Source organism: Vigna unguiculata, chromosome 10 (genome assembly GCF_004118075.2).
Source record: "Vigna unguiculata cultivar IT97K-499-35 chromosome 10, ASM411807v1, whole genome shotgun sequence".
Taxonomy (NCBI): domain Eukaryota; kingdom Viridiplantae; phylum Streptophyta; class Magnoliopsida; order Fabales; family Fabaceae; genus Vigna; species Vigna unguiculata.
In genome coordinates this window covers 37,712,101-37,727,254 of record NC_040288.1, presented here as the reverse complement: position 1 = coordinate 37,727,254, position 15,154 = coordinate 37,712,101, and the positions used below count along the sequence as shown (strand labels likewise).

Genomic DNA, 15,154 nt, shown 5'->3' with positions numbered 1-15,154 from the left:
TGTTGCTCGAAGAAGTCGGTCATCATTTGTGTGATTCAAAGGAGGTGTTCATTCCTTGTGTGATTCAAGGAAGGTGTTTCTTCATCTCTTATGTGATTCAAGATAAGTGTTCATCCCTTGTGGATTTCAAGGGAGGTGTCTTCACTTCTTGTGACTTCAAGAGAGGTATTTTCTAAACCTTAAACTTTCTTATCTGTAATTGTATTTGTGATTTATTTTGTGATTAGGTTAATCTCGTTTTTGAGAGATTAACAACTCGACGTAGAGTCTTTTAATCCGAACCCGTATAAATATCTTGTGTAATTTTCTCTTTTCTTTTGTGACATATATCTATCATATATCGTATAAAAACCCGTATTCATATATTATATATCTATAAAGTATTATATCCTATTATTTTCAAAATAAACATATTGGATACATCTTGTATCCGATACCCATATCTGAATCGGATCCGTGCATCATATATCACCATATATTACATTGGTTACTACTTAACTTTTCATTAATCTAAGCAACTAATAAAGGTCTCGTAAAAGAAATATTGAAAACCAGATTTCGACTTTTTAAGGATTAAAATTAATATATATATATATATATATACATATATATATATATATATATAACAGGACAAAACTAAAAGTAAATAATTTTACAAAATGCAAAATATATTTTTCATTTTATAAAAATATATCAGTGAATACAGCATTTGAAGTGTAGACTAGATGGTTGAAACTGATATTGTGATTGTCATTTTCGTTTCCTCTGAAGTTGGAATTGGTGAGGATGAGAATATGAGAATTACATCCCTCTTGTTCACCCCTTCCCAAGAAGAGCCCAATTCAGTTTTCACCTTCTCTGCAAAGAACCATTTTTCTAAAGTATGGAATTTGTCTTTCCAAAAGTGCTTCCAATGTTAATCCATCTAAAAAGGTTAGTCCCTCCCATACCCATTGGAGAATAGATTCTTGCAAACTCATTCGGGAAAAATGGCTTCAATAATTCCTCTTGCTCGATTCCTTTTTCTTCTATTGTGACCATTACCATTCTGTCCAATGGATGATTGATTGCAGAGTTTGGGTTTTATGCTTCATAGGTAGCCACTCATTATGGCCTTATATAAGTGTATTTTACACTTATATCACAGGGTTTTTTAGACTAATCTTACTTATGGTAATATGAAATTATAAACACTTCAACGAGTGTTTTTATATGTAGTTAAAATTAGATTCTGTTACATTAATTACTTTTAAAATAGGAAAGTTGTTTACTTATTATGCAAACTGATAAGAATCCAAGTGTGAGTCTAAGTCTCACATTGAATAAAAATAAAAAAATTGAGCTATCATATAAGAATCAAGGTCCATAAATTCATTGTCTTAAGATTTTGGGTTAAGAGTGGTATCAATTCCTTATGTGATTAAGTTCATGTTTATTGGTGTTAATTTTAGTTTCTTACAATCTAATGTGACCATTTTCGCCTCAAAACATAAATGTGTTTACAGAGTTGAAGTACTTGTCAAAATATGCATTAACTTAGTTTGAAACCATTGGAAGGACAAAAGGTTGTGAACTTGATCCTTCAAAATCAACTTTGGTGCAATTTTGATAGCCAAAAAAATAAGAGTTGAGTTCACTCACATGGTCAAAGATTCAAACCGAACACAAATAACGATGATTTTTACCATAAATGTGTTTTTATCATTCTCGTAAGATAAGAGGAAATCCAAAATTCTAAACCTCAATAAAACCATGTTAGTCAAATTCGGTGTATTGATTTAACAAGGTCAACTAAACTATTTAGACTAATTTATTAGGTGTCTGAAGTGAATCACAGATCCTTGGTTACACTGAACATGCTAATCCATGTCTTGTTACAAAATTATTTCATGAAACACAATATTAAAGTGAGGCCAACAATTTAAAAGAATCGAGAGATAATTATACAGGAATAGCTACAGGTATAGCTGGATGAGTTCATCACTAACAACTGATGGAGTAAGAACACCTAAATCAGTGAAAAGTAGAGTGAGATACTGAGGAGGAGTATAATCCCGCGCAGAACATTCAACCTCAACCTTGGATGGAACAGGCACACCAAAATCAACAGGGCGTAAGGCAGGGGCCAAATCTTTTTGATCCAGAGGGTAAAATCGAGCAAACTGTCAATTACACACAGATATGTAGAAGATCCATTACTAATGAGTTATTTTGATACATGGTAAATGTAATTATCTTATTCTAGCAATCAATTAGACAGAGTTTTAGACACGACTTCTAAGGTAACTATCTATTACAAAACTTGATAATCTTACTATTGTGCATACATGGCAACCATTATTGAGTGACTGTTATAAATTCCACTTTGAGCAGAATAAGAAGCATAATGCTGAATTCAGTCTAAGAGGCTCTCACACAGAATCAACTGATTTTTTTGGGTAAGACTCTTTTCTTATATTTAAGTTACAAGAATTGGTGTTATCACTGGAAAGGTAGTGTGAAGCCGCAGATTTCGGCTCTAAAAAGAGGTAGTAATGTTACTGGACCAATAAAACAAGTCAAGAGTCACGAAACTATTAATTAATGGACTAATATTTTCAGTTAAACTCCCTTCACGTGCTTAAGTCATTAACAGTGTATTCTAACAAAATTATTGAAGATCAATATAACAACTGTGCAGAAATATGGAAGCAAACATACCTTGTAGCTTTCAGCAGCCACATAAACTGGCTTGTTCATACTCTTAGCCACCATTGCAATTTGGTAAGTCCCCATCATGTTAATTATACCACCACTTTCAACAACGCCATCTGCCCCAACAAAGACCATGTCAACCTCATCCATAGTATAAGCCACTGCAGAGTCTATAACAAGCTTCACAGGCACATCAAGCTTCGCCAGCTCATTGGACAACCGCAAACCCGTTCTATCCGGTCTCCCCTCTAAAAATTAAGAGTGATCCATCAAAAAGTGACCCTCTTTCCTAATTACTTCTTAAAAAACTATCTACCTAATGCTGGAAATAATAGAAATCACGCTGAGTAGCGACCTCAAATACAAAAAATCCTTCAATTTAAATCAGCGTCTGAACTTAATCAGAATACAATAACTAAGAGATTAAAGCGGCGAATATTTTTTTCAATACTAAAAAAACATCATTGCTTTAGAGAGAGCAGAGAACCTGTGCACAAGACTCTAAAGAGCTTGTTATTCTGTGCGGCGAGTTTGAGAATCTGAAGTACGACTCTGGAGAAACCGTGAACAAGAATTGTGCAACCGTCGAATACAAAATCCTGGCTCAGCATTGCAATGATTTCGCGAGCCTGAAAAAGGAATCGATTGAGAGAGTGAGTGATGATGCGAGTGAGTGAGTGAAAGGGGAGTGAGTGAGTGAGTGACCTTGAAGGAGATTTCGCCGAACTTATCGGCGCGTTCGAGCAAGCGAGACTTGGCGGAATTGAAGTCTTCGTACTCGAGAGCGGAAGTCCTGGTGACGTATCGCATGAAGAGATCGCAGGCGGCGGTTAAGGAGATCGAGGTTGTATCCCAACACTAGCGTAACACCGCAACAGAATCGGTTAATGATAATAATCACAAAAATCAATTTGAATGAGAAGAGAGGGGATGGGGATGGTTACTTTGAGGGAATCGGAGGCGCTTTTGAGTTGGATTTCGAGCTGCATCATGGTGGTAGCCTTGCTGGAGCGGATGACGGCGGCCAAGGCGCGAATGGCGGCGACGGCCTCCGCCAAATCGGGGTGCTTGCGCCAGCTGTCGAACTCCTGGATGACGGAGAAGGGTTTGTCGGCGTCATTGTGGGGAGGAGGAAGAGGCGGAGGAGGAGAAGGGGAACGGTGGACTGTGGCGGACTGAGCCTGAGCGAGCCACTCGGTGCTCACTACCCCGAACTGCACCGCTCTGTTCTCGTAATACGCCGAAGTCTTCCGATTCTCCATTCAATTCCTCCTCGTCTCACTTCCTGTAAATCACCAAATCATTTTTTTTATTTTATTTTTGCTCTTTATAAATTAATTTTTAATAAATCTAAACAAAAATTCAGTGAAATAGTTATCCATTGTTCAGATATAAATAAGGTCATTACCAACTACTAAGAGTCAAAGTCGCTAATGTGCATTATTATTCATTTTGAAAGAGAATAATATTGAAACCTTCATTCTAAGCATTCGGTGTTGATGTCTGTGTTCAGGTCTTGCCCTATTCCTTAGCCACACGTTTTCGCTGATGAATGGCAGTTACATGTTCTAAAAATCATCTACTATTTATGCGTTAACATCGGTAACATTTGAAATATAGTGCACTTCCTTTAGATATATTTTGACAATAAGTTTAATTGCATCTTCAAATCGCATGTTGAATCGCATGCTTCATGTTTTCTTCTCCTCTTCAATCATACACTATACAAAAAATATAATGAACAGGAACCAAATACTGAAAACATGGCAACACACTGTTAAGAACTTATATTCAACAGAAACTAACTCATACCGAGAAATCCTAACTAACAAGGTGAACTCGTGATCGGAAGCATCACACCAGGCCACATTGCCGTCCTGTAATAATGCACAACCTTCTCACCGATCGCGTCCACGAACTCCAAGATCTGACGCACCTCTCGGAGCTTAGTCGGAGGCGGCGAGGGAGCGGAGGCACAGGAAGAGCGCGGCGAGGGGAGGCGGTTGAAGACGAGGAGCAACGAGTTGAAATTGGTTTCGGGTTTGGGTGGATTTGGAAAAGTGGAAGGAACTTGTCATTTTTAATCTCATTATCTTATAATTTTGTAAAGAATTTTGTTATAGGAGTTATGCGAACTTAAGAGGCCAATTATTTTGGGGTAGATTCAAATTTATTCTGAAACCTAATCATGTTGGAATATTTTGGAAAACAGATCCAATTATTTCATCAATTTAAGTTGTTTATAAGTATTAATATAAAATATAATTTAATAAATAGTATTTTGTAAAAACAATGTCCATCTAAACGAGTTCTGCATAATTTTCAAGTTAATTTTTAGAATTGAAGAAATTTGGAAAATTATGTAATCATTGAAACAAGTATTTTTAACTTAATACACGATTATTTATATTTTATTTCAAAAAAAAAATTACAAGTAGAATATAATTATTAAATTTATAAAATTTTGATTCCATAATTTAATAGTATTTATTTAATTGTTGTAGAACGTTTTTTACAAAATTTAGGAAGTGCTTATAGAAGTTATTAATTGGGAATGTTAACTATTAAGCATTTTAAGCAATATTTAACACTATTAAATGGTGTACGTAAATGAAAATTACGAAATATATATTTGAGAATTTTACTTATCATTTAAATTAAAAAACCAAACAGGCTTTATGTTGAAGAAGAACTTTTCTATATTTTTTTAAACACGAATTAGGGGATTATTTAAAATTTTCAAGAAAATACCTTCTTTAATAAAAAATATTGAAGTAAAATATTTTGCTTTCCAAATTAAAATGTAGAGGATTAGCTTTAAACTTGTACATAGAATCAAGATAAAATAGATATCCAAAGCCTCTTAAATCTTAAACATCGAATGAATCCATCCCTTTTTTTCTGTTCTAATTCATCCGTTTGAATTTATACTTCTAATTTTCTTAAATAGTTACAATCAAATACTCCACTTACTTTTTTACTCAAATAATTAGGAACTTAAGTTGATTTCTTCAAAGAAAACTATTTAAAGAAGGATTTAACTCAAAAATGTTGATTAAGACTTAAAAATATAAATGTGAACTCAGGGTTGATATTGGAAATTTTGAAGGGTGAAATATAAGAGGATTTGATCATTATAGAGTTTTTTCAAATTATTTTTATTTTATAAGAAAAAAAATTAAAATAAATTTACGAAGAAATCCATCTAAACTCTACCCTTTCTTTAATTCAACATTATGTAACTTTGGCATAAAACAACCATGGTTGTGTATATTTCAAATATATATGGTACAAAAGAAACTGTGTTAAAAAACATATTATTAACACTTTTATGCAGAGAATCAAAGGAAGCATTTCCTGAAGAAAGCCAAAGTGAAATAAAATTTGATTTCAAAACAAGATCATTTTGTGGTTGATTAATATCACACACACACACACACTTACACTTATGCAAAGCTCAACATAGAAACTGTGTTTAGCAACCGATTTGCTATAATTGTAGCTAAAGACTCACTCAGTATGCAAATCACTACTGTTGTGGAAACTGTTGCTTCCAAAATACTTACATTTTACAGTTTATAAGATTGTATGCTACAACAAGCCCCATAACCAGAGAAATATCTATATTTTGCTCCACTACCATTGTGAAAACATCATCTCCTAAATCAACTCCACTATGTGACTTCTTCCTCCTTAGCTGCAAAAACACAAAAACAGGTATGTATAAAATAATAATAATAATAATAATAACAATTCTAAAATCCTTCTACTTTCTATATTCTTTTCCTCGGTAGGTATTCAATGATTTTTAATAGTACTCTAACATTGGAAGTCGTTAAACCCCTCACGACTTCAGCACAATCCATTTTATACTAAAGTCGTGTAGCTCGAACACGATTTCACTTTTTTCTAAAGCTAATTCGTGATTTTCATAGTCGTGGGATTGATGCACGAGTTAGCCTATGACGCATGATAACTTTAAAACCTATTCCTATGATTTTTACGTAGATCTCCATATACATGTGTAGAAAAACCAACTAAACGATCTTTATTTAATGCATTGTTTTTTTTTATTCATATCTCTCTCCCTTGATGATAGATATTAAAGATGAATGAATTGAGATCATGAGACATTTGAGGAACTGAAACATTAATGGTGTGTTAAACTTTGCTGATTAAGAAGATGTAAGAAACCTTACCTCTGCAACTACCACTCCAACCTCATTAGATATTTTGCAAGCTGAATTGCAGGTGCTGCTTTCTATTTTATGAATATAGGGTTGATTTTTGTCCAAACCAAGTTCAACTTCATAGATCGAACCCCCTCTAGAGATCTTATAAGTTTTTGAAACTCGAAAGCATGGTCCTTTGTGATCATTTCTTGTTGCAGGAAATCTATAACCCTCCCAAAATCTGGACAACTTATATTGCTGAAACCACACAAGACTAAAATAATGTTATATATCAGTTATTTCATGTAAAATATACCATAAACTCAGTTTTTTTATCATTGAGTGGAGCAGATTTGTTGATAGACAAGTCAAAAAGCAAAAATTGAAATCTTGTTGATAGACAAGTCAAAAAGCAAAAATTGAAATCGTTACGAATCATAACGATTTCACTTTTAGTTTTTCTATGGACAAATACGCTCCATTCATGTAAAAAAACCGATAATCTGTCATAAAATTGTGCATGAAATTTGCTTACCTTTTTTAGCATAGTGAACAAAATATCACCATTTTGGTCCATGAGATGAACTTGTGCTCTATGCTTGCAGTTGTAGTTATCAACTCTGTATGCAATCTGGCCATTGGAATCAAAGACAGTGCACCCTTTTCCATTGAGAACAAGAGATTTCATCCATAGGGTAAAAGTTTCTTGCTTGCAAGTGAAAGTGCAGGTAGTGGAGGATTCTAGTGCTTGGGGACAAACTTTTCCCATGGTTGAAATTGTGTGTAATAGCATGTCACACCAATAAAAGCTTTTTATATACTGATGGGATAATAATATATCTATAGCCACATGAAATTTTTAATCAAAGTCGGTTAAAGAAAATGAAGCATAGATTGATTCTTAGTGTGTGGTTTGAGGATGAAGGCAAAACACAGAAAATAATATAGTACAAAGCACACATGATATAAAATACAATATCATCATGTCTCGTTTGTTAATTATGTTTTTGTTTAATATGATTTCTTGACGTGTTCTTTGAAATTAAAGCAAAACAACACAACTGCAACCGTAAGCTTGTTTAGAACTAATTGCCCTAAACCTTATCATCAATATATAATAGTGACTTTTTGCTGCAGGTCATATCAGAGGTTACATAATATAATCCCCACTTGTTGCTTGATGATGAAATGCAGATGAATGTATGCCATTCAATGTTTTTTTTATAGTGTATTAGTAGTTGCACAATGCAAAGGTTTAATTGTATGATCTTGTTATTATAAGCCAAAGTATGTACGGAGACTTCAAAATAATAGTATTTTATATTTGTTTGGACAAATTTAATTCATTGGTCTGCAGTTTTTACACTTTTAATTTTAAAACTTGTATGCAATGTTATCACCATAAATTAAGTAAATTATATCATTTCATTATAGAAAATATATAGTATATTAATTGTGTGTTCTTTAACATGGTAGACAATGACATATTAAAACATTTCAACAAGTAAAACTTTTCAAAGAATGTTAATGAATAGAGAAAGTCTATAAATAAGAAGAAATACAATCAAGTAGCAACAGTAGTGCTGAAATTAAATTATCACAGCAATAAAGTTTTATATCTATAACAATATATAAAAAGATTTTTCTTTTTTATCCATGTTTCAAAATATCAATTTTACCCTTTAAATATAATTTTATTAAATTTTTAAAAATTGACCGTTACTTTTATAAGTTTTTTATAAAATCAGTTATCTTTGCTTCTTCTCTTCTTCTTTATTTATCAATGATTATTCTTTCATCTGTTCTGATATATTTCACTTTATTTTTAATAAATATAATTTTAATTTATATATTAACTTAATAACATTACAATATTATCACCTACTAATATAATATCACAATATTTAAAAAATGCATACACATAATGCAATAATGTCTGTGTTTACGCTACTATATAATAATAAAAGTATTTATTTCATTATAGTATATTTGTAAATAGTTATACTATTAGTATATTAGTGTATCAATAGTATGTACCTTTAGGTTAAATAATTACTATCTCTCTTGTCATATATATCATGAATATTTTTATTTATTAGGTCAAGAACTATTTTATAGTTTATTTAACAACATGGTTAAGTGGTTAAACCGACTTCTTCCATGTGAATGTTTGCATTTGGTCAAGGCTTCAAATTTATTAGGCCACTTGGGTCAAATAATATGGCTCCAAAATCAAGAACAAGCAGAATTGAAATAAAATCAACAATAAAGTTACCAAATTATATATATATATATATATATATATATATATATATATATATATATATATATATGTATGTATGAAAAAGTATGTGTGATAACAAGAGTATTTATTTTATTAGTATACTAATATTATGTATGAAGTAAATTACGATTTTTGTATTTCTGATTTATAGTTTATTACATATTAAACTATTTTTTGTATCAAGAACTATTTTCTTTTTCATATTATAATTGTAGTTTATTGAACAACATGGTTAAGTGGTTAAACTAACTTCTTCCATGTGAATGTTTGCATTTGGTCAAAGTCTTCAAGTTTATTGGGCCACTTGGGTCAAATAATGTTCCAGAACAGTCATGTGACTGATATTCACTTCTTAAACAACATTCTCTCTTTTTATTTCAGACTTGGTTTGTTTTATATATCTGTACAGCTGAATTCGTTATTGTAAATTCCTTACTATTACTAGATATTAATTTCTATCAATAAGTCAAATTGTCAATTTTTTGTTAGATAATAATAAATGAGAAAAAACTAAATAGATTTGATGACTATATTTTACTTAAAATGTGTTAGTTTAATTATTTAGTGTGAACTAGGTTAGCTTTAAAGATCTTAGGAGACTTTTTTCTTAGGAAACAATTTATACGAATTTAAAATAAATAACAAGTAATTTAATAATTAAAACTTGTTTTTATTGTATATTTTTGTGGATATGCTGGTAAAAAGGTTTTGATAAATACACCAACTAAATTAGATAACGTAGAATAGGAACCGGATATGAAAGTAGATGAAAAAATAGTAAATAAAAAGGGTTAAATATGTTTTTTATCCCCTAACTTTCAATAAATTTTGGAATTAGTCAATTTCAAAATTTTGGACCAATTTAGTTCTTCATCTTTCGAAATACATGGATTTTGTCTTTTTAATCAAATTCTGTTAGGTTCATTTGATGTTTTGTATGCATTTTAGGATTGTATTTGAGTTGTTTATACTGGTTGACACATTTTTACTTTAATGTTAAGTCAAGTACTATTATAAAACATGTCTAACATGTCACATAAACTTAATAAAATTTGATTAAAATGACTAAATCTACGTATTTTGAAAGATGAAAGACTAAATTAATTTAAAATTTCAAAAATAGATTAATTCCAAAATTTACTAAAAGTTAAAGAATCGAAAACATATTTAACACAATAAAAAGTACTATGCAACGAGAAATTTGCACTGTTATGTCTGTGCTCATTGCCCTACCTCCCACATATATATATATATATATATATATATATATATATATATATATATATATATATATATATATATAATTTGTATTTACGGTAAACATTCGCTTAAATTCACATTTTTATCTTGAGAATTTGATTCGGATTTCATTCATATGCGGACTTATGAAATTGTAACAATTATATACGAGATGGAATATTATGAATCATATAATATAATTAGAGTATTAAATATTATGAGTGTTTAAAATTTTTAAAAATTGTAAAAATACGAGAAATATAAAATATATATGTTACAAGGGGAAAAACTTGTTATTTTATTTGATTATAATATAAAGTCAAATTGTGATTCTTATATAAAAATAAAGTCATCAAATTATTAATCTGATTCTTATCTGAAAATAAAGTCACCAAATGATTGATCTGAGAATTTTCCTTTTTCAAATGCGGAGTTAGACGGGATACAAACCTGCGGATTTAAATAATTGTTTACTGTATATAATATTTTAATTAATTATTTAATATTTTTTAATAATTGTACTATAACTTTCCTATTATTAAAATTTATGTAATAGTGAAAACTTTTAAGTAAAAGCAAAGAATAGTATTTAATTCAAATCCTCGAATATAATCCTTTTGATATTAAGAGTAATGTATTCAATTTCTTAAAAGTAGTTAATCAAATGAATTTAGTTAATAACATGTTATCTATACTAAAAAAATAAAACATGCTTACAAGTTTAGTCAATTGTTTTTATAATATTTTAATTTTAATATTTAAAAGGATTTATAATTTACTTGTATGCAATAAATATTACTTATTTTATTTTAAAATACGATGTTTTAATTAAAAGAAATTCAATAATTTTAGTTGATATTTTGTTGTAACAATTTTCGTATATATACAAAAACATGAAAATTAGTGTAAGAATAAAACTCCTATAAATGCATTTTCGCTTTCTTTTCTCACCTATTATTCTTAGTCTTGGCAAGACTAAGGAGGCTAATCGTATCGCTAAAGAAGTGACATTCTATATTACTTTTCCATCTTTATGAATATCACTTGAAACAATTAACCATTTTGGCTCCAATTTTTCTCATTCATATATATATATATATATATATAATATTCAGTGTACAAGTTTCGAGAGTTACTTTTCAGTTATATTCTACAAATTTAATATACTAATATATCGTATATCTTACTCTAGGTCATTTAACTTTTTATTTCAAACAAATATTAATTAGTATAGGCTAACAAAAGTAACAAATTTAAATTTTGGAGCTAAAATGGAAAATAAAAATCATATAGGTTAAGAAGTTGAATTCATTATGTTTTCATATTCACATGAAAATGAAAATAAACGGTCAAAATTTAATTAAATATTAACAGATATAATTATTAAAAAGAAAATCTATGATAATTAATTCACAACTAAAAACAAATTATGGGAAAAAAATTAATTTTTTATGTTCATAAAATAATTGCTATATAAAAAACTCATAAAATAAAAAAAATGTGTACGAAAGTAATAATTAATTATCAAGTAAGAGAATCGAGAGTTGTATTTGTTTTCTTCAATAATTATATTTAACTTCTTTATTTGTTTTTCTGCAGAAAAAAAAAACATATGAAAAAAATAAAAAAAATGTAAGTATCTTAAATAGAAAGAGAAGAAAAAATAAAAAGAAGTATGTTAATGATTTTTTGTTAGTTTTTATTATATTTATTTTTATATTTTACTAATTACTAACATTAAATAATGTACTTTATAAAATAAATTAAAAATCTACTTAATTTAATTATCATAAATTATGTTATATACAAAGGATTGGGCCGCCACACCTCCTTACCCAATAAGATCCGTCCCTGATTTTGGTCAAACAAAAATAAAATCCATCTTCTTTTACCAAACAAAAAATAATATTTAAAAAAGTTTTAGTGGAGCTAACTTCAACGTGATAAAAGGAAAACAATCGGAGAGTACAATAAAATTAAAGCTAATTTGAATAATTTTAGCTTTTACATCCTAAATGTAGTTTTAAAATTCCATATACTAAACTAAACACATTAATTACTATGCTAATATCTCTAACACATTAATTTATATCTTTGTATTTTCCTAAGTCAATGGTTTAAGCTACCTTTCTTGCAAAATTAGCACAAGAGGTAAACTTTAGAGGAACACATTTACATGTATGTAGCCAAAACATATATTGCCATTTGAAAGTGGTTAATAAACCAGAATAAAAAATATATTAATTTGGTAGGTCATTCGGGTGTCTCAAGCACTATTTTGAAATTTTAGTTTAAATTAGTAGTAGTATATTATGATATTTTTTAGAATTAAATATGTTTTTATTCCTTAATTTTTATTGAATTTTAGAATTAGTCCATTATGAAACTTTTAACTAATTTAGTCTGTTATTTTTCGAAATACGTGGATTTAGTCATTTTAATCAAATTTTGTTAAGTTTATTTGATATTTTATGCGTTTCATAATAGTATTTGACTTAACATTACAACAAAAATGTGTCAAATAGTATAAAAATTCAAATACAATCCTGAAATGCATACAAAACATCAAATAAACCTAACAGAAATTGATTAAAATGACTAAATTTTCGTATTTCGAAAAATAAATGACTAAATTAGTCCAAAGTTTTGAAATGAACTAATTCCAAAATTTACGGACAAAAAAATATTTAACCCTGTTTTTTATAATATTATTGGCACGATTTTTTTTATAATTACTTCTAATCGAAAAATACATTAATAATTTTTTAAAATTATTGTTCCAATCACTTTTTTATTCGTAATACTCAATGTTTTTTTTTTTTTTGTATTATAGTGTATTGTTTTTTCTACATTTTTTCTCTTACATTCTTTGTTGTTAAATTGACTATAATTTTTTTAAGGTTATTAAATATTTAAAAGAATCACTAAATATAAATCATGAAGAGAGTGTGTTGTCTATGGGGTTGGTAGAATGCATTAGGCTCGCGTCAACAACATAAAAAGTTGGTTTTGGATGGGTATGGTGGAAACTTGGGATGATTAATTACTGTTTTAAAACCAACCGAGTTAACTAATATGAAAATTTCAAATATTAGTCCATAATTACACTTTTTTAAGTAAGTTCAGTTCATAATTAATTACATTCTTAATCTGCTTTTAAATTTATTTCAAATTCAAATTTATATTTTAGATTTTAGATTTTAAACTTAATCTAATTAGTTAGATAGACTGGGTATGGATTATATTATTTTTTATTTTGAAAATTCAAAATCAATATATTCTAAGAACTTGTTTAATCAATACAATATTTTCTAATCAATCTATAAAAGGTTTCTTAATCTGAGTTTCATTTTAGACATTGTCAAATCCGCTTCAATCAATATCCATAATATATTAGCAGTGAGCCTTATTTATCATTTGAACTATTATTCATTTTCTAAAACTTAATAAGAATAAGATTTTTTTTTTAAAATTATTACATTAAAACTGAGTGTACATAAGTGCTTATATTCGCATAATATAAAAAATGAAAGAAAATGTCTAATCAAAGAAGGAGAAAAAAAATCATAAAGAAGACAAATTTCAATTAAATTATGGACACTTAAAACTTATAATTGAATGTTGAAAATATCTTAACATTTAATACAAAAATTATAAATAAATTAATTTAAACTTATCATACATATATTTTTTATTTAAAAATAAATACAAAATAAATAGATTAAATAAATATTCATTTAATACAATTTAGATCTAAAACTTTATTAGTTTTTAAAATTAATTTAATGAAATTAAATGGACACGCATTTCAAATTCAGTAGGAATAGAGTTGGATATCATGTATATTTGTTTCGTTGTTTATTAATTTATTGAATAAAAAAGCCAAGAGTTAAATAAGTTAATCTCTTTTCTAATTATAATATATTTTTCTAGATATAAGCTCAGACTGTTTATATAATTTGTTTTCATTCCAACTCGATTTTATTTTTAAAAAACATCTTAAAAAGTAAAAAAGATAAAATATTTAAATTTTTTTTATTGAATTCTTAAATTATGTGAGACTTATTAAATATACCGGAATATAATTTGAAGTGATGATGTGAATCTCATCTTTAGAGACGCTGCATTTGACTTAAAGAATAAAACTTAAATCATTATTAAAATTTGATTTTCACGGAATAAATGTACAAAGTAATAGGTTGCTTGTTGCTTAAACCATAGGTTAGATTTTGAATAATTAGTGTCCAACGTGTATTTTATTCAACCACGAATCATACGCGGTTTTGTTTGTGGATAACGTTAATGATGTGCCCCTCCTCAATGACACGTTCCTTTCTTCTCAAAAAGACCTTAATTATGTACTTTTCATTTTTCTAAATTATTACAAGTCAGAATTAAACTTCACTAACGAATATATTTTTTAATTTAAAGATTTATTATTAAGTTTTTTTCTTTAAATATGATAGGATACATTACCATTCTTAACCCTCGTACTTTTTGTTTCTTGTGGTTGAGATTCGAAATTTATGGTTTGTTTTTGGAATTTTATATGAAACAAAAGGACATTTAAGGAATCTTACGTGCGTTATTGAATCTATTGCTTTTGACTTTCAAAGCCTTCACTGAACTTTGACAAGTCATGCTAGCATGTTGTTCGTTACTTTGACTTTGTTAAAACAAAAACGGACAAAATAATATTAAAATAACGGATACAAGAAAATTTAATTCTTTGATTTTCGTGTAACGCCAATCAAAATTATTTAAA

The 15,154-nt window shown here is 28.4% G+C and overlaps 2 protein-coding genes across 3 annotated transcripts; both read right to left on the bottom strand.

The window, feature by feature from the left end:
- Positions 1 to 1,792: 1,792 nt before the first annotated feature.
- LOC114167354 (translation initiation factor eIF-2B subunit alpha-like) lies at positions 1,793 to 4,815 on the bottom strand. 2 transcript variants are annotated; one of them, XM_028052427.1, is made up of 6 exons: positions 4,507 to 4,815; positions 3,639 to 3,979; positions 3,400 to 3,552; positions 3,182 to 3,323; positions 2,701 to 2,942; positions 1,793 to 2,162 (listed from the first exon to the last, which is right to left on the bottom strand). In XM_028052427.1, exons 2-6 carry the CDS (start codon positions 3,954 to 3,956, stop codon positions 1,956 to 1,958), a joined length of 1,062 nt encoding a protein of 353 aa, XP_027908228.1. In that variant the 5' UTR covers positions 3,957 to 3,979; positions 4,507 to 4,815; the 3' UTR covers positions 1,793 to 1,955. The 2 variants fall into 2 exon arrangements, with proteins under 2 accessions (XP_027908228.1, XP_027908229.1); XM_028052428.1 differs by lacking the exon at positions 4,507 to 4,815 and adding an exon at positions 4,103 to 4,122.
- Positions 4,816 to 6,067: 1,252 nt separating this feature from the next.
- On the bottom strand, positions 6,068 to 7,692 carry LOC114167355 (protein LURP-one-related 11-like). The gene is made up of 3 exons (XM_028052429.1): positions 7,402 to 7,692; positions 6,894 to 7,124; positions 6,068 to 6,391 (listed from the first exon to the last, which is right to left on the bottom strand). The coding sequence occupies exons 1-3, from the start codon at positions 7,657 to 7,659 to the stop codon at positions 6,257 to 6,259; spliced, it is 624 nt and encodes a 207-aa protein (XP_027908230.1). The 5' UTR covers positions 7,660 to 7,692; the 3' UTR covers positions 6,068 to 6,256.
- Positions 7,693 to 15,154: the final 7,462 nt, after the last annotated feature.